Here is a 24,287-nt window from a genome sequence, read left to right on the forward strand (position 1 = left end):
TGACTTTAGAAAATAATGTCAAACATTATTGAAATCAAGTTAGAGAATATGATGCTCATAGCTTTGCTTGATTAAGCCTTCTTACCACTTACCAGGGTCGTACAGGCGGAGGGAAAAAATGGGCTTAATAGTAGGAGTTCGGGGGCAGGGCCTCGAAATTTTTTGAGCCCCTATTAAAAATGGGCTCCCTAAAAATAGCCCCCCTATTAATAGTAGGAGTTTGGGGGCAACACCTCGGAATTTTTTTAGTCCCCTATTAATAGTAAGAGTTCGAGGGCAGCGCCTTTAATTTTTTTTAGCCCCTGTTGAAAATGGAATCCCTATTAAAAAATGGCCCCTAAATTTTTTTTTGGCCCAGGGGCCCTGAGGCCCAAGTCTCATTAGCGTCTTGACAGGTCCGGCTCTGCCACTTACCAACGGGGGCAGTTGGTAGGAGCTGTCAGTCTCCTTGTGGTGGGACGTTGCAGGTTCGAAACCCGAGTGGTACGTTGAATAATAAGTGGTGGGGGTCTGCCTAACCCCACTTTCAAAAAAAAAAAGAGAGAGAGAGAGAGAGATTAAACCTTCTTAGTAGAGAGAATATGGAAAGACTAAGCCTCCAAATGGTTCTTAGATCGCTGAGTGCCATGATTGGTATACTCGCTTTTTCTGATTTTGTGACCCTAAGTCATGGACATGGCATTGTCATATCATACCTTTGCTTGGTAAAGCCCAAGAGGTCTCTCTTTGCCCATAGGGAAGTGAACCTAGCTTCAAGTTGGTAGCAAGTGATGTGCCCTATGAGTTTCAAATTATGGTTGTCACGTCCGGGTGCAATCTCGTTGCACAATTTAGTGTGCTGCTTCACCTGATCTGCCCTCCAGCACACTCAAAGCGGTGCAATGTGATTGCACCAGATCTGGCCTCAGTTGTCACATGCCAAAGTAAGAAATAGCGGTCCCCCTACGCACAGAAAGGTGTCACCCTTGTGAGCCATTTATATATTCTTATTTTAATTCTAATGGGTGTCTACCAAACACCAACTTGCTAATCAAGAAAAAATATAACAATAAGAAATACTAAACTGTGAGCTACAAATTCATAACGTGACTCAAACCCTCAAAAATATCCTTCAAATGTAGTTTTCTTCCCTGTTCTGAAAATGTCTCTCAAAGGAAAAAGCTTTTTAACAGAAAATCTGCAATATATATAGGAAATCCGGTATCTTCGGGTTTTCCTTAGAACACTTTCTCTTTTTTTTCTTTAAAAAAGGACCTTTAGCAGTGCTTTGAACTGCTGCTAAATGCCATTTTTATGCTCAGAGATTTAGCAGCAATCAAGACTGTTGAAGCGCGCAAAAAAATGATTAATTGTCAGTGATAGTGTATCTTCAAATACTTTATGAATATATATATATATATATAGAGAGAGAGAGAGAGAGAGAGAGAGTGCATGGTAACTGCACAACCTTTAGGGCATGTTTGATGGTTTGTTCTGTTGGTTCAATAATAACTGTACCAAGTTCAATTTTTTTTGGACTGTACTTGAATGCTATGTTCTAAATGTTCGTTATTTGATGATGATGTGCGGACAACTTATGGGTCAAATTATTTTGTTTTGGATCACATGACCCAATCTGCACGCCAGTTTTACATGTTTTAACAAGTTTATTATAATTTTTTGCCCTGGATATGAATCAAATTATAAAAAAAAGTCTAAAATCATGGATTTTTGCATCAAATGTGGATCTCAAATTGGATCCAAATACCAACAAATAAAAAATAAATTAACTATAAAAATCAAATCTTATTAAATTAAATTAACACTCCCACTAAATTAACTATAAAAATTAAATCTTGAACATTGTTGAAATTCATCTTCTCCCAAAAAGATGCAGTTTGCCTAGGAGTTGTTTCTTTTTCACCCAATAGTATCAGATCTGCTGCATAATGCAATACAAACACCACTTCAAAATCTGCACACACAAACAGAGAGAGAGAGAGAGAGATTCATAATCTTAAAATCCGAGTTGCTGCAAACGATAATTGTCTTAATTAATTTCCCTGTGAACTAATAACTCAGTAAATTCATCAATTGAAATAGAATCAAATCCAACGGTCCAAGTTAAACATCCTCACGCCAAAAACTCACATGGCTGATCAAATAAGCCAATTGTCAATACCGAAAGAAATCCACCCATTACCCTTCTAGCATCAACACATGAAATTAGTATTGTGAACTCTCCACAATTCCAATAGATTGCAAAAGCAACCCAAAACCCAAATTATAGCAGGACCTCTGCCTGATTCAGGGTAGCAAGCGAATATGAGGGGTGTCCCCAGTACGACCTGAGCTCAGGTGATGGAATCCAGGGAGGACCAAATTGAAGAAGATTGGGGAGAAATCTTCCTTGTGGGTCAAAACGAAGAAGAAAGGATTGTTATCTCAGCAACAAGGTATTGTCAAATGCTTGCCCCATTCCAATAATCGTTGATTGCTGGGCTATTTGGAGGGCAATCCAGCAAGCAGCTTGAGTACAGCTATGTTTTCAACAAACTAAAGGTTCTTTGGCCCACCATTACAAGGCTTCAATTCTCATCCCTCAAAATGGTTTTTTTTTTCTGATATGGGTCTCAAACGAAGAGGATATATCCCTTGTTCTTAATGATAGACCCTGGAATCTCCTCCACCACCTCCTCATGGGCGTCGGTGCCGGCGTCCACTAGCGTTCGGACTCTGAAGAAGGGGAAGAAGGCGACAAAGCAGAGTCTCTGTGACACCGCTCTCGTCGATGCAATTTTTTTTTTAAATGGTTCCTCACGTGCTGGTGGGGTGGAACAAAAAAATTGCTGTTTTTTGGATGTGGCGAACGGTGTTCCTTACGTCCACCGCGTCCCATGTTTGTTACAAAAGTCGTGATATTTAGGTTTTTCATCCAGCACTATGTGCGGGACGCTGCATCAAACATGCCCTTAAGTGAAAAGCTACCTACGGATGTTGCTGACCGAGCTGAAACAGCATAAAAAATGCTCAAAATGGCTTTAGCGACTTTCTGAGCGTAAAAGGTCCTACTTCCGCTGAGACCCTTAGCTGCCCTCGAAACCGCAGCTAAAGTTTTTTTTAAAAAAAGGATGGGCACATATTTTACATGCTTTAAGTGGCGCTCGGAAACCTCTGCTAATTCCTTTTCAATACAATACGGAAAAACTCGCTTTTCAGTCTTTTTTCTTCATTTTTGTGCTAGCCATCCATCACCCACACCCTGTGATGCATGGCTGTGGTTGCCAGCTACCACTTTCTCTCTCTCTATATATATATATATAGAGCGAGAGAGAGAGAGAAAAAAAGGACGGAATTTCAGCTGTTTTGTTTTCTTGGTTTTCCGAGTTTTGCAAAGTACAGTCCTATTCCTAATGTAATGTAATGCGGGTGTAGATCCGTATCTGAAACCTTCTTTGACTTATTATAATTGACAACTCTTTACAATGATTTTTCAACACGCCACTGTGTCCAAAATTTGTCGCTGGTCTCTACAAAAGGGAAACCGCTGGACTTCGTTGACGTCCATATCCAACGCGTTGCAAAAATCAAACGAACATAAAGATACGCGTCAAATGTGACTCCAGACACGAACTCGACACATGGGACTTAAAAACAAAAATCTTAATTTATTAAACAATGAAAAAAAGCATTTTTAACATTTTAAGGTATAACAATGCATTTTTTATTAAGATATTACTATAAATGAAAAATAACGCTGTACGTGTCCGTGTCTTACCGGCGTGTAGGACACTGATGATCAAGCGGTAAACGAACAAAAACGGAAGACGCGTTACCTTGTGCACAAAGTCTCTCTCTCTCTCTCCTTCACATTAGCCGATACCACAACCGTTCCACGGAGGCAAAAAGCAATAACAAAAAATACAAAGCAATTTAAAATACCCACCATCTCCGGTCACAAAGTTTACTTATTTTACATTTCTACCACTGAATCTCTTAACATACCTGATCAACTACGCATATTTAGATTTTTTATTTTTTATTTTTTTGTTTCGAAAAGCAGGTAAAGGGCATTCAACCTAATTGGCCTCCAACGAATGTTATCGAATGCACCTCTCCTGTTGAGGAGGGCTGCTTAAAATCGCCCGATTTTCAATTGAATGAGCTGCTGAATTGGTTTTCTTTGTCATTTTATTGTTACAATTATGGCATTTGAACATTGTTATATTTTCCAAGTATTGAATGTGTTTTAAAATTTGGTTGAACCTTATAAATGATCATTTACTTAATTTCTGAATTCACTTTTTTACATAAATTTTCTTCATCTTTCTTCTTCTATTTTTATTTTTTGATTTTTTTAAATTCAAATATGTAAATAAATTGATTTGATTCAATCTGATTTTGGCCGATTTTCTGAATCTTTTTTGAAAAAACGCTTTGGTTCCAAAACCGTTTCTGACAAGGCTGCCTCCAACAACGATGATGCTGAATTTCCAGTAGCAAGGAAGCAGTATCATTTTCACAAATTGTTTTGAATGTATTGCAGTTATGTGAAGAAGAGATGTTCAGTTTTCTTCTACCGGATTATATGTTTATCAGATGCTTTCTTTGCATAAGGGTAGTAGCCTGGGAACCATAATGAAATAATTGAATTTTTGTTTTTCTGTGTAATTTTATTGTGTTGGACATTTCAGATGGGTCCAACCATGAGGGACCCGGTTTGACAAAAGGTACCCTTAATGAAAGGTATTAGTGGAGAGGGGGTTATGTGAATGTGAAGGATTCACATTCAATATGGCATGTGAAGGATTCAAATGTCATGCATGTAACCCCTCACTCTCCAACTATAAATTGAGGGCATGGTTGCTTGACGGGGGCAACCAAGGTGCTCACTTTCTTTCATTTGGGTTTAGGGTCTTGCTCACTATTGACTTGATGGCTTGAGCTCATTGTGGGTGTCGATAGATTGAGGAGAATGTCGAGCATATGTGTCAATGTCCTTTCATTTATTTCTACTATGGCAGCTACCGATATGTGTTTTTTGTTTTTTATATTATGGTTTACGCCAACATTGGGTCATGGGCCCATGCCTCATTTGTTGCGCGTGTGGGTGCGCCAACATTCTTGTGTTACTCGATAGAATTTGTACTAGCAAACTTCTCCCTCATCGAACTTTCGTTTGGTTTGTTTGGGAAGTTGGATGACGACGAGGGAGGAGTTGCCCGACGCACCACCGCCTACGGGTTGGCAGTTGTTGTTGCCCTCCCGCAAAGGTGGTGATGGTCACCGCAATGCTAGAATCTCGGTTTTCATCACGTTTTTGTAGCCCCCTGGCATGAGTTTCTCTGATGTGACCCTCTCCGTGCTCAGGCCACAACTAGCTTGTTTCCAACTGTTTTCTATCGCCGACCACTAGAGGTCGTTGTCGGCAACAATAGTGTGGTTGGTTGCAGCAAAGGGATTAACAATGATAGAGGGTGAAACCTCATTTTTCACAACCTCCAAGGTCACAATCATCGACTGTAGGCTCTGGGTATGGACGAATGGCTTCCCCTGGACGATCATCACCGGCGGCATCTAGGACCGGCCACCAGAGGCGACCGTTGGCGATGGTGGCTACTCGATGGGGTAGGTTCCCACATGAACCAAACTTTTGGTTTTGTAATCCTATTCCTCAACCGACCTCCGGGTGGATGCTATCACCAGCGAAGGAAGGTTGACACCGACGGTAGGATGCCGTCGTCGGCAGCATCCAGGACCGGTCGCCGAAGGCAGTCAACAATAGTTAATGTTACTACAAAAGCAGAAAACTAAGTTCATGGTTACTGAAAGCATGTACTTAAGTCATATCTTATGGTTATGTGTTTTGATTGGCAATTTGATATATCATGCTTATTAGAATGAAATGCATGTGTCCTAAATGAATAAGAGTTATGTATGTTTAGTTTTGTGCAACTTGTAATGTTATTGTACCTATCAAATTCAATGAGTCTGACCCTTTATATATCAAGCATTCATGTAACACCTCAAATTTTTAACCCAAAAAATTTGTGAGAATTTGTTTTTTAAACAGCGAAAATGACATTTTTCTTTGGGTTAAACATTCTAGGCAGGTTACAGTACGATCAATCATTTTAACTGAATTAAAATGTAAATAACATTCACTATTAAAATTTAATTATGTTTCATTAATTTAAAATTTACATCAGAGTACTTTCAATCTAAAATAATAATAATTGTTTTTCCAAAATTATCTCTAAAAAAGGAAAAGACTGGCTCATGATGCCATCCAAGTATTCTGCATCCACTCCGCAATTGTACATCATACTTCACCTAAAACCCTATAAAATGGGTTAGACTCATGAAAGCCTAGTAAAAAGTACTATTCAGTACTCACAAATCAAAACAAATATGTAAGATAATATTCCTACCACTCACACAAGCAAACAAACAGTCAACAATTCAAACATGTAAATCATTACAATGCATCAACATATTTTTAATTATAGATAGATGAAATATTATACATTAACAGATAAATATGCATGCACTTACCATTGCAGATCATGAGGTTGTTTATGCATGAGTAACTTAATTAAGTTTAATTAAGTTTTCTTTTTAAGTTATGCATGCTATGTATATCTAAATGCACAGATAAATTTAGGTTTTCACTTCTTATCCTCGTGGGTACTATACAGGCAATAACCTGGATCAAAGCCATGGAGCAAGAGTGAATCCGTATAATTTATGGCTTTATTCTTGGTCAAATACCTTTCAATAGTCCTGGGTTAGCGATGACCATTATCGAGAAAGTGCTTCCAACACCTCCATCCTGATGCATCAGACTTTCACTCATGAGTTTCTAGCCATCCACCCTGCGGCTAATGTATATGCTTTCTCTATCTTCGCAGCTGGGAAGGTTCAACCTTTTGTGCTAAAAAATAGTATCCGTGAAGCCAAAAGTACCGCTTACCCTCTCTTTGTAAGCATAATAGTTTAGTGTCACATGGTTATTTTTTTTAAAATTCGTTAATTCCATTCAATCAATCCATGTACTGTACGAATCTAATTAAAGATTCAGGCCCTCTTCCAGGCTCATGGATGCACAATTGCAATGCCAATAATCACTCATAAATAAATACATATTTTTGTTTTTTTAACATTTCAAATTTAGACATACATTTATCAATAGGCATTGACCATGCACAATTAGATGCATTTATACACATTCTTATTCAATGCATATTTTACTCATTTCGATCATTTATTTGGTAAACTTTAAATTCATTTTTCTCTTTATTTATTTTGTTTTTAGAAAATTTTTAGAAAGATATTTTAATTAAGGTTTTCAACTTACACTTTTAAATTAAATTCTAGCCTAAGGTGCCATATAGGATGGACCACATAGGGGGATGCCCCACTCTATGGACCTCTACTATTTTATTAAACTCAGTTAATTCAAGTTTTCTATTTCATAAAATCTATATTTAATAATTTGGATTATTTTAAAATTTAGATTTCAAATCCATACAAACCTAATTCTAATTTAATACAATTAAATTACATTCATATCAAATTAAACTGAATTCATTTGAAATCATATTCGACTTTATTTCAAGTTTTTCATTCCATAAAATCTATATTTAATATTTAATATTATTTTAGAATTCGGATTTTAAATCTATACAAACCCAGTTTTAATTTAATACAATTACATTACATACATATCAAATTAAACCTAAATTCATTTGAAATCATATTCGACTTTATTTCGATGAAATTTACCCATTATTCTATTAAAAATCTAATTTTTTATAAATTCAATTTTGAATGGGAATTTCACTAAAATCATTTAGAATCAACTTTAATTTTTTATGAGATATTTCTTATCATTTTTCTTAAGCTAATTTGCATTTTTATATTTTTTTCTCATAAAAATTATCATTAATATTATTTTATTCATTAAAATACTTCAAAAAATCATAGGTATTACATCCAAATTCGATTTAAATTTGAAGTTCAATTTCAACAAAGATTCAAATTATTGTATAATTCTAATTTTGAATTGACATTGAATTTAATTATAGTTTGGATAAATATTCGAATCAAATCTAAATCTAAGTAGAATATTTGAGATTCATTTATTAAATCTAAATTCAAATTTAAATTCTAAAAATTAAAATTAAAATTAAAATTCAATGAGACTTCAAATTCAACTGCACACACAATTCAAATCTTGACTCAACTTAAATTCAGATTAAATTTGATTAAAAATCAAAACTCAATTCAAAATAAATTATGAGTTCGAGATTCAATTCAAATCCAGTTAAATCTCGAATTACAATTAAATCTAATCTTAAGTTCAAATGATATTTTAGCATTAAATTAACCCTTATTCCTCATAAAAATATTAAAAATCCATAGGGTTTACAATTCAGGTGTTGAGTAGTTGCTTTGTGAGTGATGGCAGGATGTTACGACAGTGCCTAGAACCACACTTTTTTATTATCCAGAGAACTTGATTTAATTTTCAGTTAAGTCTTTAAAACTATCTATTTTAATTTGATGTATTAGGATCATTACATTTTAATTTGAAGTTAGACAGTATGTTTGTTTAAATGAATAATTTGGAAATATGATTTTATATCATATGATATGTTTCAAATTCATATTCTTTTAGTAGGGCCAAATTTTGAAATTAGACATGGACTCAAGTCCAAGGGATTAGGATCCAATCCCACTTATGTGTTAAATTATCTATGATCTACCCAAGATTTGTAACCAAAGGCCAAATCAAAATATTTTGTTGTATTCTGGTTTTAGATCAAATATGTTGACTTGGGTAGTTTCTTTCATGAACTAAATTCTAAGGGGCTATTAAACGCTAGCGCTTGCATACAAGTTGACTCCCTATAACTTAGCTCAGTAGAGCAATACCTTATGGAACCAGATTCACATAGTTATTTGTATGCATTTACCGATTCATAAGCCCACACAAATATGTTGTTTCATGATCCTAACGACATGAATTTACTACTGTGTAATTAAATCAAAATGAACATAACACTGTATGATTTGCTCTACCAGGGTAACCAGACTTTTGCATGCTTGCAGTTACACGCATATGTATGAAAAAAATGGCTCAAATCTTACACAACTGTGTTGCTTTATGATCTGACCTACATGAATATTCTGTTGTGTACTTAAATCTATATAAGCATGAATAAAAAATTATTTACATGCTTTATAATAGACATCATTAGGTCGTGTTATGATATGATGTACTGGAACATGCTGTGGTATAGTAGGTCTAAGTTAACCAATGTTTATATGATCAGATTTGTACACTATGCAGATCTCAAGTTTACAATAATGATCTGATCATATCATTGCACTATTCCTATAGATCTAGCATGTATACCATAAGGTCTTAACATTGCATATGCCAACATGATTACATGATAACATAATCAGATCATATCATTGCAATATTCCTATAGATCTAGCATGCATACCATAAGGTCTTGACAATGCATATGTTAACATGGTTACATGATAACATAATACGGCCATATCATTTAAATATCCATACAGGTTTCGAATGCATTGCATGATCTCTTGATAATGTGCAAATAGGACTTATGATTGTATAGAAAAAAAAAACACATGATAGGATCATTAAAAATGTATTTGCATGAACATTAAAAAAACACATGATAGTATCATACATCACCCCATAGACAAACAAATCAGCACAAATACCTTTCTTTGTGTTTAGTAATATTCAAAATGTAATTAAACATACCAGCTAGAAAAAAAATCAGGGTTATATTATATATATATATTATAAACAAAAAATGTTGTCTATGACATGGCTATCTGGACTATGCATATAATCTCCCTATTAAGGGCAGATCGACATCCCATGATAGGAGATTCGATCGTAGCCTATGCAACTCCATCAATCACTGAAATGAGGACCAATTTTATCTTCCATCCGCCATGACTATTTTAAATGGATGCATGCATTTTCACACATTTGCAGGGTGCTGCAGTATACTTGTGCTACAGGGCACCGAGGACACACACAGACATAACACCCCTTACCTCGATTTGATGAACCGTGCCCCAAAAAAAATGGTATTGCTTGCTTCAATGCTCCCTTCAATTTCGGTCGGAGTCTCTCTTTATGTGAGAGAACTAATGCAGATTCTGGAGGACCCTTCTTTTTTTTTAGATGAATTAGAGAAGAGAGAGAGAGAGAGAACAAGAAAGAGAGCAAAAAAATCGTGTTTCACAATTCTTGCCAATGAGAGACCCCCCTATATTTTAACTCTTTTGGTTAGGTAAATTTCAAAAGGATTTGAAATTTAAAACTGTGCATCCTCCAACACGTTTTCTTCATTTGGATAACTTTTAATCCAATGTACCAATTATTCCTTCTTCCTTCATGCACATTTGTTTTCTTTCAAGCAGTTTTCTTTCTTTTTGTTATGTCATTCATATACTTGTGGTGTAAGCCTTTCAAAAGGAAAAATCGTGGGAGAGATTTTTGCTAACTCTCCATTCTTTTTGTTTCCCTCCAGCCATGTGGTCATCCCTCAACTTATGGAGGATGGGAGAAAAAAAATCAGCATTTTAACTTCCTAGAAAATACATGTGGTAACTTCTCATGTTACCACTTGTTTTTGGAGTAGGTAAAACGTATGGGTTTGGTTTTAATGTCTTTTTTTTTTGTAAAAAGATATCACAACACAAGATATAAAAAACTGTCTAAGCCTCTATACATTTTTGTTAAAAAGAGAACACGTTTTTCCCAAAAACGTCTATGTGAGCATGGTGGGATTTGAACCTGTGTCAAATCCCTAAGAGGCAACGAGCCTCTCTACTATGCCACACTCCATTTCGTTGTAAATATTGTCTGAATTAATTTAGATAAACTCTTGTTCGACATTTTCCCCTAGCAGCTTCGCCATTTCCAAGTGGATTTTCCTAACTTCTCTTACACATCTACGAAACTTTGTTAATTGTTCTTCGGTTCTTGAATAGGGACCACAAAATATTTGGATCCATCAGGATCCAATTGCAATCGAGTTGGGTTTAGGATCTCCCTATAAATCCGAATTCAATTTGCCAAATTCGAATCTACTTACTGGATTCACATGATCCAGCTCAGATTTAGTATTGATTCATTAAATAATTCCAACGACATGGTATTATCACATTTCTTTTACAAAAAATTTCACCTTTATTTATCTAAAAAAATCTCAAAATTTCTAGATTTTACATCTACTTCTTCCTTCCTTCGCCTCCTTTCTCTGCTTTTCTACTTCTTCCTTCCTTTCCCTTTCCTTATCTTCCCCCTTCTGTTTTTTCCTTTCCCTTTCCTTCTCTTCCCCGTCCTCCTTCTCCTTCCTTTGCATTTTCTTCTCTTCCTCATCCTCTTTCTCCTTCATTTGCCTTTCATTCTCTTTCTCATCCTCCTTCTCCTTTATTTGCCTTTTCTTTTCTTCCTCGTCCTCCTCCTTCTTCCTTTGCATTTTCTTCTCTTCCTCATCTTCATGCTTCTTCCTTTTCCTTTCATCTTCCATCATCATTTGCCTTTTCTTTTCTTCCTCCTACTCCTTCTTCTTCCTTTAACTTTCCCTCTTCTTCTCCTCCTTCATTTGCCTTTTCTTCTTTTGCTTTTCATTCTCCTTCTCCTTCTTCCTTTGTCTTTCCCTCTCCTCCTCTTCCTTCTTCATTTGCCTTTTCTTCCTTTACTTTTCATTCCCCTCCTCCTTATTCCTTTGTTTTTCCTTCTCTTCATCATTCTTCTTTTTATTCGTCTTTAGTTCTTTCCCATCCTTCTTTCTTTGCTATTTAACCTCAATATCTGATTGATAATGCTTTGCATTATACAATTCCAACGCTTTGTTCCTGTCTTTATCATTCTCAATCTTCATTATATTTCGGTATCTTTCATAACGATCATATATATGAGACTGATGGATAATTTCTCCAATAATCATCCCATCGAACGACGGGGGTTTTCTTGTCTTACGAACTTTAGTCATTGCTAACCTGCACAATACATAAATTTAACTGCATCATTATATGTTACAACTGTCTTCCCAAGTATATATTATTATAAATTATCACATTCGTTACACAATCACCAACATTACAAATCATCACAATATTTGGCTTCATAAGTAAACATCGTTGTAAGATTTAGCAAACTTAAGTACAAATCGAGGTAACTTCATAAATACACATCACTACTGCATCAAATGTATAAATCGTTATTGTTTCAAACATATAAATCGCTATTGATTTAAATGTATAAATTGTTCATGCTTCAAACGTATAAATCGTTATAGAAATCACACCCTTTATAAGTACATATTGTTGTAACATTTGGGCTTCATAAGTAAACATCATTGTACGATTTAGCAAAGTTAAGTACAAATTATGGTAACTTCATAAATCATAAATACACGTCGCTACTGCTTCAAACGTATAAATCGTTGTTGCATCAAACATACAAATCGCTATTGCATTAAATGTCTAAATCTTGCATTTCAATGTACAAATCGTTATAAAAATTTAGCCTTCATAAGTACATATCATTGTAATGTTTAGCCTTTATAAGAATAAATCGTGTTAACTATTTTTCGATGCCCAGAAGGTGGATAGGTACAAATCGATTTGTTTTATTATGTAAATAGGTGTTATTTAGCATGAATAGTAGAACCAATTGTAAGATTTAGCATTCAGTTTTATAAATTGATTTGTTTACATAACGAAACCTTACATGAAACTCATCGAAATGACATGATTTTTGGTAATTCGACAGTGGTGGAGAAATACCCAGAAGGTACATGCAGTCGATGGTGGCAACGATGCTCTCATTGTGCAGGCGACGGTAATAGACGACGACAAAGGGTGCTCCGACAGCAGCAGATGATGACAAAGAGTACTCCGATGACAGCAGATGGCAGCAAAGGGTGCGTCATCAGATGGGGCTCCTGTTACAGCAGATAGTGCAAACATTTACTGCTTAAGGCAAAAATAGAACGTTTGGACTTTGAAGAATTAACATCATCCTCCCTTTTTTGCATTGAAGACATTTTTGTCTTTTTCTCGAACCGATGTTTCACTTTTCTAGATGGAGGATCTTGAATCGGCGTTTCACTTTTCTAGATGGAGGATCTCAAATCGTTGTTTCACTTTTCTAGATGGAGGACATTTTTATCCTTTTCTCAAACCATCGTTTCATATAGCGGGAATGACAAAAAAGGGTACTTAAGTCTTTGCAACCACACCGGACCTTGATGCTAAGTGATGCCGACACACACGGAGATACAAGCCCTACGTGCTTATATACGAGGCGCTCATTCAAACACCTGAAGATGCACCTGCGTCTTTGGGGGAAAACATATAACCTGCTTCGGTGTGGTTGCACTGGTGTCGTGCTTTGCCCAAATTTGTGACTGGGTTGGGCCCGTCGGCCAGCAGGTGGGACACTTGCATTTGGTCTCACTCCCTTTCAGGCGAGTTCACAGTAGCCTCTTTTTGCCTCACCTTCGACGAGCTGGGGTCGAGCCTATGCCTAAGGATCACTGCATATGGTCTTGTGACCCATCTCCAAGATCACTTTTTTTTTGCGTGGTTGGTGCTCATGGAGGACATCTTAACCCATGAAAACCTCGCTAGGAGGGGCTTCTCCATGGTCTTTGTTTGTTTCTTACGTAGTGTGGCTGCGGAATCGTAACTGCATTTGCTTTGGTTCTCTCCTCGCAACTTCATATCTGGGTGCGATGAGATTCCTTGGCAAGGGATCTTCTCATCAACCCGACTTACCGCCCAGGTCCAGTCGATAGTTCTTGGTTTGGTGATGTTAGCTATAGAGGGTTGGATTTGAGTTGGATGGGTCTCATCACTGCTGGTCCAAATACTGTCATGTTTTTTCACATGGTGGTCGGCATCGGATTTGAGTTGGATTCAATTTTTGCAGGATATCCAGATCTTATTGTAACGTTGGGGGTCGATGCCTCATTGCTAGGGGTGGGGGGGGGGGGGGGGGGGGGGGGGGGGGGGGGGGGGGGGACTTAGGCTTTCCCCTGCCTTGCCTTGCCCCACCCCACCTCGTCGTCTCTGATTTCTATTAGTAAAATGCTAAAATACTTTTTAGGAATGATAGTGGATAGAGGAAAAACAGAGCCCCTCCCTGCCTAACCCTATTTGGATCGGGGATAAAGGTGGTATGAAATGGAAGGGCAGGATTCTGAGAGGGAGCGGGTCGCCCTAGCTTTTCATTTAAAAATAAAATCCGTTTTACCTCTTCCTCTAAAACAGAGCATACGTGACGAAGAATGGTGTTTCCGAAATTTCGTTCAAAAACAAGACTTGAAAATAAACCAGCGAGTTCCATGTACAGCTGGGCCCAACTGGCTCCGCTCAACAGCATGTTTTTGTTTTCCGTAGTTTCGTTCGTGACAAACAAAGTCAAACGCCACTATTGTCTCATTGAAGAACCATTTTTTTTTATATATATTTTTTATTTTTTTGATAACTAAATGATTAAATGTGGGCGCAGGCTAGCAGCACAACCAACGATAAATCCCAGGCCGACAGAAGAGGAGAGGAAAGAGTAGACTCCGTCTTCCAACTCATACAGAGCATTGATTGGTGGCCGGAATCTGATCGGAATTATGCGCCGGAGGGTCCGGACAGCCGTCGTCTTCGCCCTGCTGGTGTTCATTTCCGGCACTTACGTCTACCTCCAATTTCTCCACTACCCATTCTCCGGAGATTCCGTCCCCGGCCTCCTCCACCTCCGGCACGACGTCCGCCGGGGGAAGGGGCAGAGCCTCATCAGAGAATCCCACAGCCCAAGGCCGCTCCGTCCTCGGGATCCGCCCCTCGACGCCGTGCTCCTCCCCGATTGGGATGTCCTTGTGGTTCTGCCCCCGTCCTCTCCTCTCTCCGGCGACCGCTGCCTCTTCCAGAACGGCGCCGTCGCGCCGGCGAGACCCGCCGGGACCCTTCTACCGTCCAACCGCTCCACCGCCCTATGCAAACTCCCGCGAAGCGTCCGGCGCCTTCGCCCCTTCCGCCAGCCCATCCTCACGCGACAGAATCGCTCTGTCCCCGCCGTTGCCGACCGGCCGGAGCTCCTCCGGTTGGGCTTCCTTGTCTATGAAGCTATACCTACGGCTTCCGACGTCATCGTGTTCGCCAAGGGAGTAAACAGCCGGCAAGGCGTCAACTTCCCGGTGGAAGAGCTCCGCTGCGTCTTCCGTGACGAAGAATCCGAATCCGGTGGCATCGCCCTGTACACCCGCGTCGTGAGCTCCTCCCAGGAGGTCTTCCGCTGCCTCCGGCCTCCTCTGGCCGTCTCCAGCAAGGTCTCGCTCGACATCGGCGGCCGGGTCGTCCCCTCCGTGGCGTACTACCGGCCGCCACCACCGGCACCTCCCGCCGGCCACCGGCACGATCTTTGTGTGTGCACGATGGTGTTCAACGTCGGGAAATTCCTGAAGGAATGGGTGATCTACCATTCGGTCCTCGGCGTTGAGATGTTCATCCTCTACGACAATGGCAGCGAGGACGACACGGCGAGGATCGTTGAGGAGGAGCTCGAGGGCTACAACGTGACTCGAATCCTCTGGCCGTGGCCCAAGACTCAGGAAGCCGGCTTTTCTCACTCGGTCGCCTCCGATTGGGGCTCGTCGTGCAAATGGATGATGTTCATCGACGTCGACGAGTTCTTCTTCTCGCCATCGTGGGCGAACCTCAGCAGCCCTAGAAACGCTCTCGCAACGATGATTTCCTCCACCGCCAAGGCTGGCAGCGTCGACGGCGCCGGAATCGGGCAGATTCAGGCGAGGTGCCTCGAATTCGGGCCGTCGGGCCAGAGGGCGCACCCTGCGAGGGGCGTGATGCAGGGGTACGACTGCCGGAGGAAGGTGGAGCAGCGGCACAAATCGATTGTCCTGACGGAGGCGATCGCGCCCTCGCTGCTGAACGTGGTGCACCACTTCGAGCTCAGGGAGGGGTACCGAATGAAGGTGCTGGAGAGGGAGAAGGGTGCGATCAACCATTACAAGTACCAGGCGTGGAGCGAGTTCAAGGCCAAGTTCAGGCGGAGGGTCTCGGCCTACGTTGTGGACTGGCGCCAGACCAAGAACCTGGGCTCCAAGGACCGGACCCCTGGGCTCGGGTACGAGCCCGTCGAGCCCCCTGGCTGGGCAAATAAGTTCTGCGAGGTCAGGGATAGCAGGCTCAAGGAACTCAGTCGCCGGTGGTTCGGGTCGGAAACCGGCAAGGGTTATGGAATGGTGTGGGAGGATAGGTGATTGAAACAGAATACAAAGAAATCTTTTTCCTTTTTTTTTTTGTTATTGTTTTTTTTTTTTTTCTTTTCTTTTATGGAGTTTTCAATTTTTCATTAGTTATTGTGAGAGAAAAGAAAGAGTGAATGATTCTTTTGTAATTTATAATTTGTAAAAACGATTCTTTGTTAAGTTGTTTAATACTGTTTTATATTTCTTTATTTTATTACAAAACGAAGTTTTCTTGTTGGCTTGTGGGCAGATGGCTTTGGAAACGAGAGCAGATCTGATGATGTGCCAAATCACGGAAATTTTGTGTTCGTGGGCGTCTGGGCGACCATTTATTTTAAGCCCCTAACGAAGGGGCATTTCTCGTTTGCATAATAAGCGGCAACGATTAAGGGGACCGACGTTGAGACTGTTAAAACGGTCGGTGATTTGGCATATCAATTGATCAGTTTTACTCTTTCTTTTTATGATCTGTTTGCCTTAGTTTTTGAATTTATAACCCAACAAAAACCGCACCACCCAGCATGAAGACTTGATCGCACGCTGGCTCAGGTTGCCACTCATGCTTGCAGCAGACTAAGACCCCTATCCCGAGGCCTATAATACACGTTAGCTTGCGCAGAAGGACGACTGAAATTCAAACCTTAACTGCCCGTTTAGCAGCCAAGGCCACACCCACTACGAAGAATCCGTTTGATCTGAAAGGTATCACGAGTGTGACGTTGCTGCACATTTTAAGCAGTGTGTGGATTGATCGATTTGAGTCAAACCAGCGAGTGGTCCATTGATTCTTCATCACCACCGAAGGTTGCGTGTTGAGTTGCTGTTGAATGTATCTATAATATGGACATTTCTTTTTATATCCAACATGAAAGTTGATAGAAAATGTACAGATGCCTTTTGGTGATTGGAGAATGATAGGGTCAGCATCAAAACTTCTCTTGTTTGGGATGGACCTACACCCACTGGTGGGAACCCTGCTTTTTCATAACTTTTGACTCTCTTTTTCTTTTGTTTATCAGACCCAACAGATATGATTTATGCGCGTTATTGAGTACAAAACAAGTTTGAATCATGTGATTGGTGGAGTATGTGGGTTTTCTTGGTCATCAAAGATAAAATGGTCTATATATATATTTCATAACCTGAAAAATCATATTTTTATACTCAGAAAACTTGTTTCAAGCTGCAAGGCAGAGTTCATTTATTTTAAACCTCCCACTTCTTCCTACCCTAGTTGAAGAAGTTGATAGGAATGCCAATGGTGAGGATACTTTGAAGTGAAAGTTAAGCACTGTATTTTTTATTTTCAGCTGCAGAGGCATGGGAAGTGTATAGAGAGCACGGCCCAATGTTTAAATTTCATAAATATATATGGTTTGCAAATCATTGTCTGACGGGACAGCAGCCATATCTCTCCGCTTGGCAATAAGTGACGGATTACTCACTCAAGATCGATTAAAGTGCTTGCGATGGAATTTGGCGAACGTGTGTGCTTTGTAAAATGGAAGAAGAAACTGCTGATCATCTTTTTAGGGTGTCTAAATTCATATGGAGGAAGCTAGTTTATTATTTTGGGAGAAAAGACATTCCTAATATGCCACTTGAATTGGGGATGCACTGCTGGTGGGCAATGCATGGATTCAAGAAGAAAGTGATCAACCAAGCATGGTTACTTGCCTTCCAACTCATGATACGGAAGCTATGGGAGATTAGATGCTACTGTTTCAGGATAGAATCCTCGGCACACAGCATATTTGTTCATGGGTTTTGAATGAGATGCGATTTCATGTCTTAAATGTTGGCAAAAGAGTGCAGGATGAGATATTTTCCAATTGGTTTTATGCAGATAGATGGCAACCTCCATCTCCACGGTGGCTAAAGGTTAATATTTTTAGAGTGTGTCGAAGGGATTGGCATCTAGGGTTCACTATTTGGAATCATATTGGGACAAATCTATATATCAGATGACTGGTAAGATCTAAGTTGACAGTCTGTTCTGAATGGGATATGTGGGAGGAGATTTTATCTTTACTGCGGACCAGAATCATTCTTGAGTCATCTAGATGTGACCTAGTAGCAGCTACTAATCGATCATTGGAAGGTCACCCACTGGTTTACTGCCCAAACAGATGATTGATATTATTTTTTTCTTCGACTCATTCAGGCATGTAACCATGTTTATAAGAGAAACAACCATGTTGCTTGTTGCCTTGCACAGTTGCAAACCATTCAGCAGGATCGAGTCTGGAAAGATAAACCTCCTTGTTGGTTTCCTGATACAAATGATGATGATCTCTGATATTTACATGTAACTGGTCGAGGTCTGCCTAACTCCAGCTTGCTAATAAAAAAAAAAAAACTTGTTTCAAGTCATGATTCCTACTAAACAAATTATGTTGAAATATATCCAAGAGATCTAGTTAAGAAGATGCAGCCACCACAAAGGATCTCTACCTATCATTATATATTATGAATATTGGTGTATTGTGCATATCAATTTTTATATATTTCACAGGCACTAGTGATCTTATCCGATCTCCATCCTTTGGCAATTGGGCGATCTAATTGTTCTGATACAACTGGAAGAGTGGTTCTGAAAGAGGGAAGAGTGAGAAGTCATTGGATTGGGATTCATTTAAGAAAGATTGTAAGCGAAGGCCTTGGCCCTAGCACACCTGCTGTGGATGATCTTCCCCAACTTCCTCTCTCTCTCTCTGGTAAAGCAGCCAAGGCAAAACTCTTGTAAGTTGTCTCAGTGATGCTTTTTTTTTTTTTGAGACAGGAAAAACATTTCATTAGTCCTTGTACAAGAAATTCAGGTCACAGAGAAGTTTATCAACAAAGACTCAAAATGAGAGGTGCATGGAGCAAACAGTACGTGCAATCACCCACAGTCCTGAAAGCTCCATTTACGTCCTACCATGAAAAAACACATCTGAGAGGATCCTGTGGGTGACAGAAAGAGGTGTACTAGCCTCCCCTTTGAAAATCCTACAGTTTCGTTCGTTCCACAATTGCCACCATAGCGAAAATAACCAGCACCTCCAAGCAAATCTCCATCCTTTGGATGGAAACCGGCCTCATTTGAGGAGAATGAGATCACGTACCCAGGTGCCCTCCTTCACCGAGAGCTGCAGCAAACTCCATGTAGCAGTGAAGATAGCTTGAGAGAACGGGCAAGACCAAAACAGATGATAAGAGGTCTCTTCTGCCTTGAAGCAAAGGGCGCATTGGCTAGCAATCTGGAGGCCCCATCTGCGAAGGTTACATTGCGTCTGCACCCTGTCCAAAGAGAGCAGCCAAACGAACGATTTAGAGGAGTGTTTTTAGGAAGCAGGTTATATGCCCCCAAGACACACTGTTTGCTACAATGCGTGTTGGGGGGTCTGAATGAGCGCCACGTATATAAGCACGTGGGGCTTGTATTCTCGTGTGTGCCGGCATCACTTAGCATCAGAGTCCGGTGCAGTTGCAAAGACTTAAGTACCCTTTCCCGCCATTCTCGATGGTTCAAGAAAAATTCAAAAATGTCTTTTATCTAGAAAAGTGAAACGACGATTCGAGATCCTCTATCTAGAAAAGTGAAACGCCGGTTCGAGAATGATGTTAACTCTTCAAAGTCCAAACATTTTGTTTTTGCCCTAAGCAGAAAACTTTTGCACTATCTGCTCAACCTTTGCCTTCGTCTACCGTCGTTGGAGCACCCTTTGCCATCGTGTGTGCAGTGGCAGCATCGTTGCCACCATCGGCTGCGTCTACCTTCTGGGTGTTTCTCCTCCACTATCGGATTACCAAAACTTATATTGTTTCGGTGAGTTTGGTGTAAGGTTCTGTTATGCAAACAAATCGATTTGTAAATCTGGATGCTAAATCTTATATCTGGTTTTACTATTCATGCTAAATAGTACCTATTTTCATACTGAAACAAATCGATTTGTACCTATCCACCTTATGAGCATCAAAAAATAATTAGCACAATTTGTTCTTATGAAGCAACAATGATTTATACGTTTGAAGCAGTAATAATTTAATGAAATTACCATGATTTGTACTTAAGTTTGATAAATTATACAATAATGTTTATGTATGAAACTCAAACGTTACAACGATATGTACTTATGAAGGTTATGATTTCTATAACGATTTGTAAGTTTGAAGCAGCAACGATTTATGCATTTAAAATAGTAGCGATGTGTATTTATGAAGTTACCTCAATTTGGACTTAAGTTTGCTAAATCTTACAATGATGTTTACTTATGAAGCCAAATATTACGATAATTTGTAATGTTGGTGATTGTTTAATGAATGGGTTAATTTGTAATATTATATACTTAGGAAGACAGTTGTAACATATAATTATGTGGTTAAATTTATGTGTTATGCAGGTTAGCAATATATAAAGCTCGTCAGACAAGAAATCATCTGCCGTTTGATTTCATGAGAGTTACTAAAATAATTTGCCAGTATCATCTATATGAGCGTTATAAAAGATACCAAAATATAATGAAGATTGAGAATGAAAAAGAAAGGGACAAAGCGTTGGAATTGTATTATGCAGAGGATTATTCATTAGATATTAAGCACTCGTTATTATAAATCATTTTAATATTTAGCATTCGTTAGCATGAATAATTATGTTTATATCTAAACCATAATCTTCAATGTATAGGTTGTGTGGAGACCGTATGGAGATGGGGAGAACGAGGACCAAGAGGTTGTTGTCGAGGTTGCAAGACTGCCTGCCTGCAATATTTGGCTGTTTAGCAATTATGTAGCAGAGTTGCAGTATGGTAGTTGAGTTCTTCTATAAATTGGCTTGTGACAGTCTACCCCAAAGCAGCCTGTGGAAGTGAGAAGGAAGATAAAATGTCGTGGGGCCAGGAACGTGAATTGGCATGAATGCTTTAGAGAACAATTGGATAACTAGAACAAAGGAGGTATTTGTGCCATAATGTATGATTATAAAGAACGACAATATGATCCCAACTATTTCAAAAAATATTGGGAACCCATGCGTCAAAATCTGGAGATTGAGAATAAGCAACATGGAAATGTTGGGAACCCATGCGTCCCTCCTCTCCCCCATCATGTCGTCCCCCATCATAGAAAATACATCCATCGTGTCCCTCCGGCTACCAACAACGATTCTCTCAGTTACAATACACGATGAGGAGTGAACACAACTCACAAAAAATAAGGTAGTATCCGCCACAAGGTCGGAGATGTTGGAGAGGGAGAATAAGAAGTTACAGAAGCAGGTGAGGAATTTGGGAAGACAATATAATACACTGGTAGAGATGATGACCAGTGTTTATAATAAGATTAAGGGAACCAAGAGGCCACCGAGGAAAGAGTGTCCACCAAGAAAAAGAAAGAGAAGATTTGTATGTCATAGTCCATCTGAGTTGTCAAGTGCCACTGAATAAACATTATATGTTTTTTTTATCCCGATAGTTATTTGTTGTAATTCTATAATTCTTTGTTGTAACTCTATGATTCTTTGTTGTAACTCTATAATTCTTTTTTTGTAAAGTGACACTCTATAAATATATAATTCTATTTTTAATAAGCGTTACACATAAGTGTCACTGAACAAATTGTTATAATGTTCGGCATGCATAAAAAAATCAAAGAAGCGTTTAGCGTTGTGTACTGCCAAAATTATGAATTGCTTTTACGAGTTGTCTTCATATCGCGATTTATACAAATATTGATAAAAGGATGAAATGATTTATACGTATAAAGACTGTGTAGTATCGCGATTTGCTTGATTATGATTGCCTTGCAACCAGTTCTATAAGAGATTGAGATTTATTTTTTAAAAAGGTATTCTATCACGATCTGTACAACCATCCCACCAAAACCCATCAAATAATTAAGCTTTGTCTAAGTGAATGATACGTTCCATCGCGATTTACACAATGACTGATTCATAAATGGAGGAAAAAAAAATAAACAAATCGACATGATGTTTGAACTTAATAAACAACAAATCGAGTTAACTTCAAAGATACATATGTTATTGTACAAATATGTCCTATTGTTATTTACACAATGACTGATTCATAAAAGGCGAAAAAGAAAAACAATAAACAAATTGACACGATGTTTAGACTTAGTAAACTATAAATCAAGTTAACTTTAATGATACATTACAACCACATTCATTTACATGAGTATTTAGTTACAATACATCATGGCCAATGGTTTGGCTTAAATACAATACATGACCATCATCATTAAAGAAAATAGACATCATCATCAACATCAACCCCACGTCCAAATAGTGATGTGCTTCGAAACAGACATCATCACACCTTCAGTTTACTGAGTAGCCTTCGCTAGTCACTGGGAATGATAGAAGGCAAATCTATCTACCAATGTTGGTCCTTATCTCTTTGCAAGTTTTTTTTAGAGCACATTTGTACCTCTTGATTATGCATAGACTTGTTTCCATGTGTTCCTCCTAACGTATAAGAGTTGCTTAAAGGATCTCTGAGTGGATCATGGAAAACTTTTGCATCCTTCTCTGTCTCATGCACCCTGCCACTTTTACTAAGATATGCAGTTGCTCTCTGACATCCACTTCTACCAAATATCTTAACATCAAAATCCAAATTACCATTATACTTAAACACCAAAAATTCTTCAAATTAGAAGGAATGGCATGCGACAAATGTTGGCCAACCATTACAACCACATTCATTTATATTACAACCACATTCATTTACAAAATACATGAGTATTTATTTATAATATATCATGACCAATGGTTTGGCTTAGATACAATATATGACTATCATCATCAAAGAAAATAGACATCATCATCAACATCACCCCCACGTCCAAATAGTTATGTGTTTCGAGTGCAATCCAGGTACGCATGAAATCCAACTTGCTAGTGCAGAAAACAGATAAATGTATGGATTGAGGATGGCATGAAATTCAGCTTGCGACAAAGATTGAGGATGATTATGGTCATTATATTTTGCGTAAACTTCGATATACTTCACGACAAATATGTCACAATCGTATGTGTCATGAATATATCGATGTATCTGGTGTGAATTTTATGAAAACGCTTTTTAAAATAATATTTTTATTCAAAATCTAGTGAAAGTCAAACACCAAAAATATAAAAACCGGCTCGCATGAGTGGTGGAGTCTGGGTCGATCTCAGGGAACGGGAAATACTTGTATTTAAACACATAACTATACTACTCTTTATTGCCAAAAAGAAAAAAAGAATTAATTAAATAAAAGAATACTAAAAGAGTATTGCCTTACGCAGAGTACTTAAACAAATAATTAAAGTGGCTTATTACAAACCCAAATGAATTGAATTAAATAAAATAAAGCCTATTCTAAAAATAAATAAAGAATCTTCAATGCTCTGAGGCTTTAGTCTCTTCTTGAATTGATTTGCTTCCCTTTGTCCTTCTCTCTTTAGGTAATGCTTGTTTTCTTGAACTTTTGATTTTCTGAGGGTTCTTCTGAGGGCTTGAGGGGACCTCAGAGGGTACTTTGAGGGCACGAAAAGGGCTTCACCGCACATCTGATTGCTTTCCTGCACAAAACAAAGACAAAGAACACAACAAAACTACAACAACTAAACCAAATCTATGCTTAAAAATCAGCAAAAATAAGATTTAAGTTAGCTAAGCAAGTAACAAACTCACTACAAGACAAAATAACATAACTAATTCTATATTAACATGAAACTAACATGATTCAAACTAGCTAAAGGACATATTAACATAACTAATTAACAACTTAATAAGAAACACGCTATGGACTTAACTAAAAACAAATAATAACAGATAACTCACGATTAATGAAATAAAATAACTAAAACATATAACTAATGAAATAAATAACTAAGACCATCGGCAACTAATGAAATAGCTAATTGTCTAATGAACATAACTACTAAAACACTCATGTCCAATGAAGCACAACTGACACACGCTCTGTTGT

The 24,287-nt window shown here is 38.5% G+C and overlaps 1 protein-coding gene across 1 annotated transcript; it reads left to right on the forward strand.

Moving 5' to 3' along the window:
- Positions 1-14,585: 14,585 nt before the first annotated feature.
- LOC149835785 (glycosyltransferase family 92 protein RCOM_0530710-like) lies at positions 14,586-16,519 on the forward strand. Its single transcript, XM_090010667.1, has one exon. It carries the CDS (start codon positions 14,676-14,678, stop codon positions 16,320-16,322), a length of 1,647 nt encoding a protein of 548 aa, XP_089866793.1. The 5' UTR covers positions 14,586-14,675; the 3' UTR covers positions 16,323-16,519.
- The last annotated feature ends 7,768 nt before the right edge of the window (positions 16,520-24,287 follow it).

Source organism: Nuphar pumila, chromosome 6, assembly GCF_984573655.1.
Source record: "Nuphar pumila chromosome 6, dmNupPumi1.hap1.1, whole genome shotgun sequence".
NCBI lineage: Eukaryota > Viridiplantae > Streptophyta > Magnoliopsida > Nymphaeales > Nymphaeaceae > Nuphar > Nuphar pumila.

Bases quoted from the DNA above. Each gene is read 5' to 3' on its own strand.
- LOC149835785 (XM_090010667.1), top strand. From the start codon at position 14,676: ATGCGCCGGAGGGTCCGGACAGCCGTCGTCTTCGCCCTGCTGGTGTTC.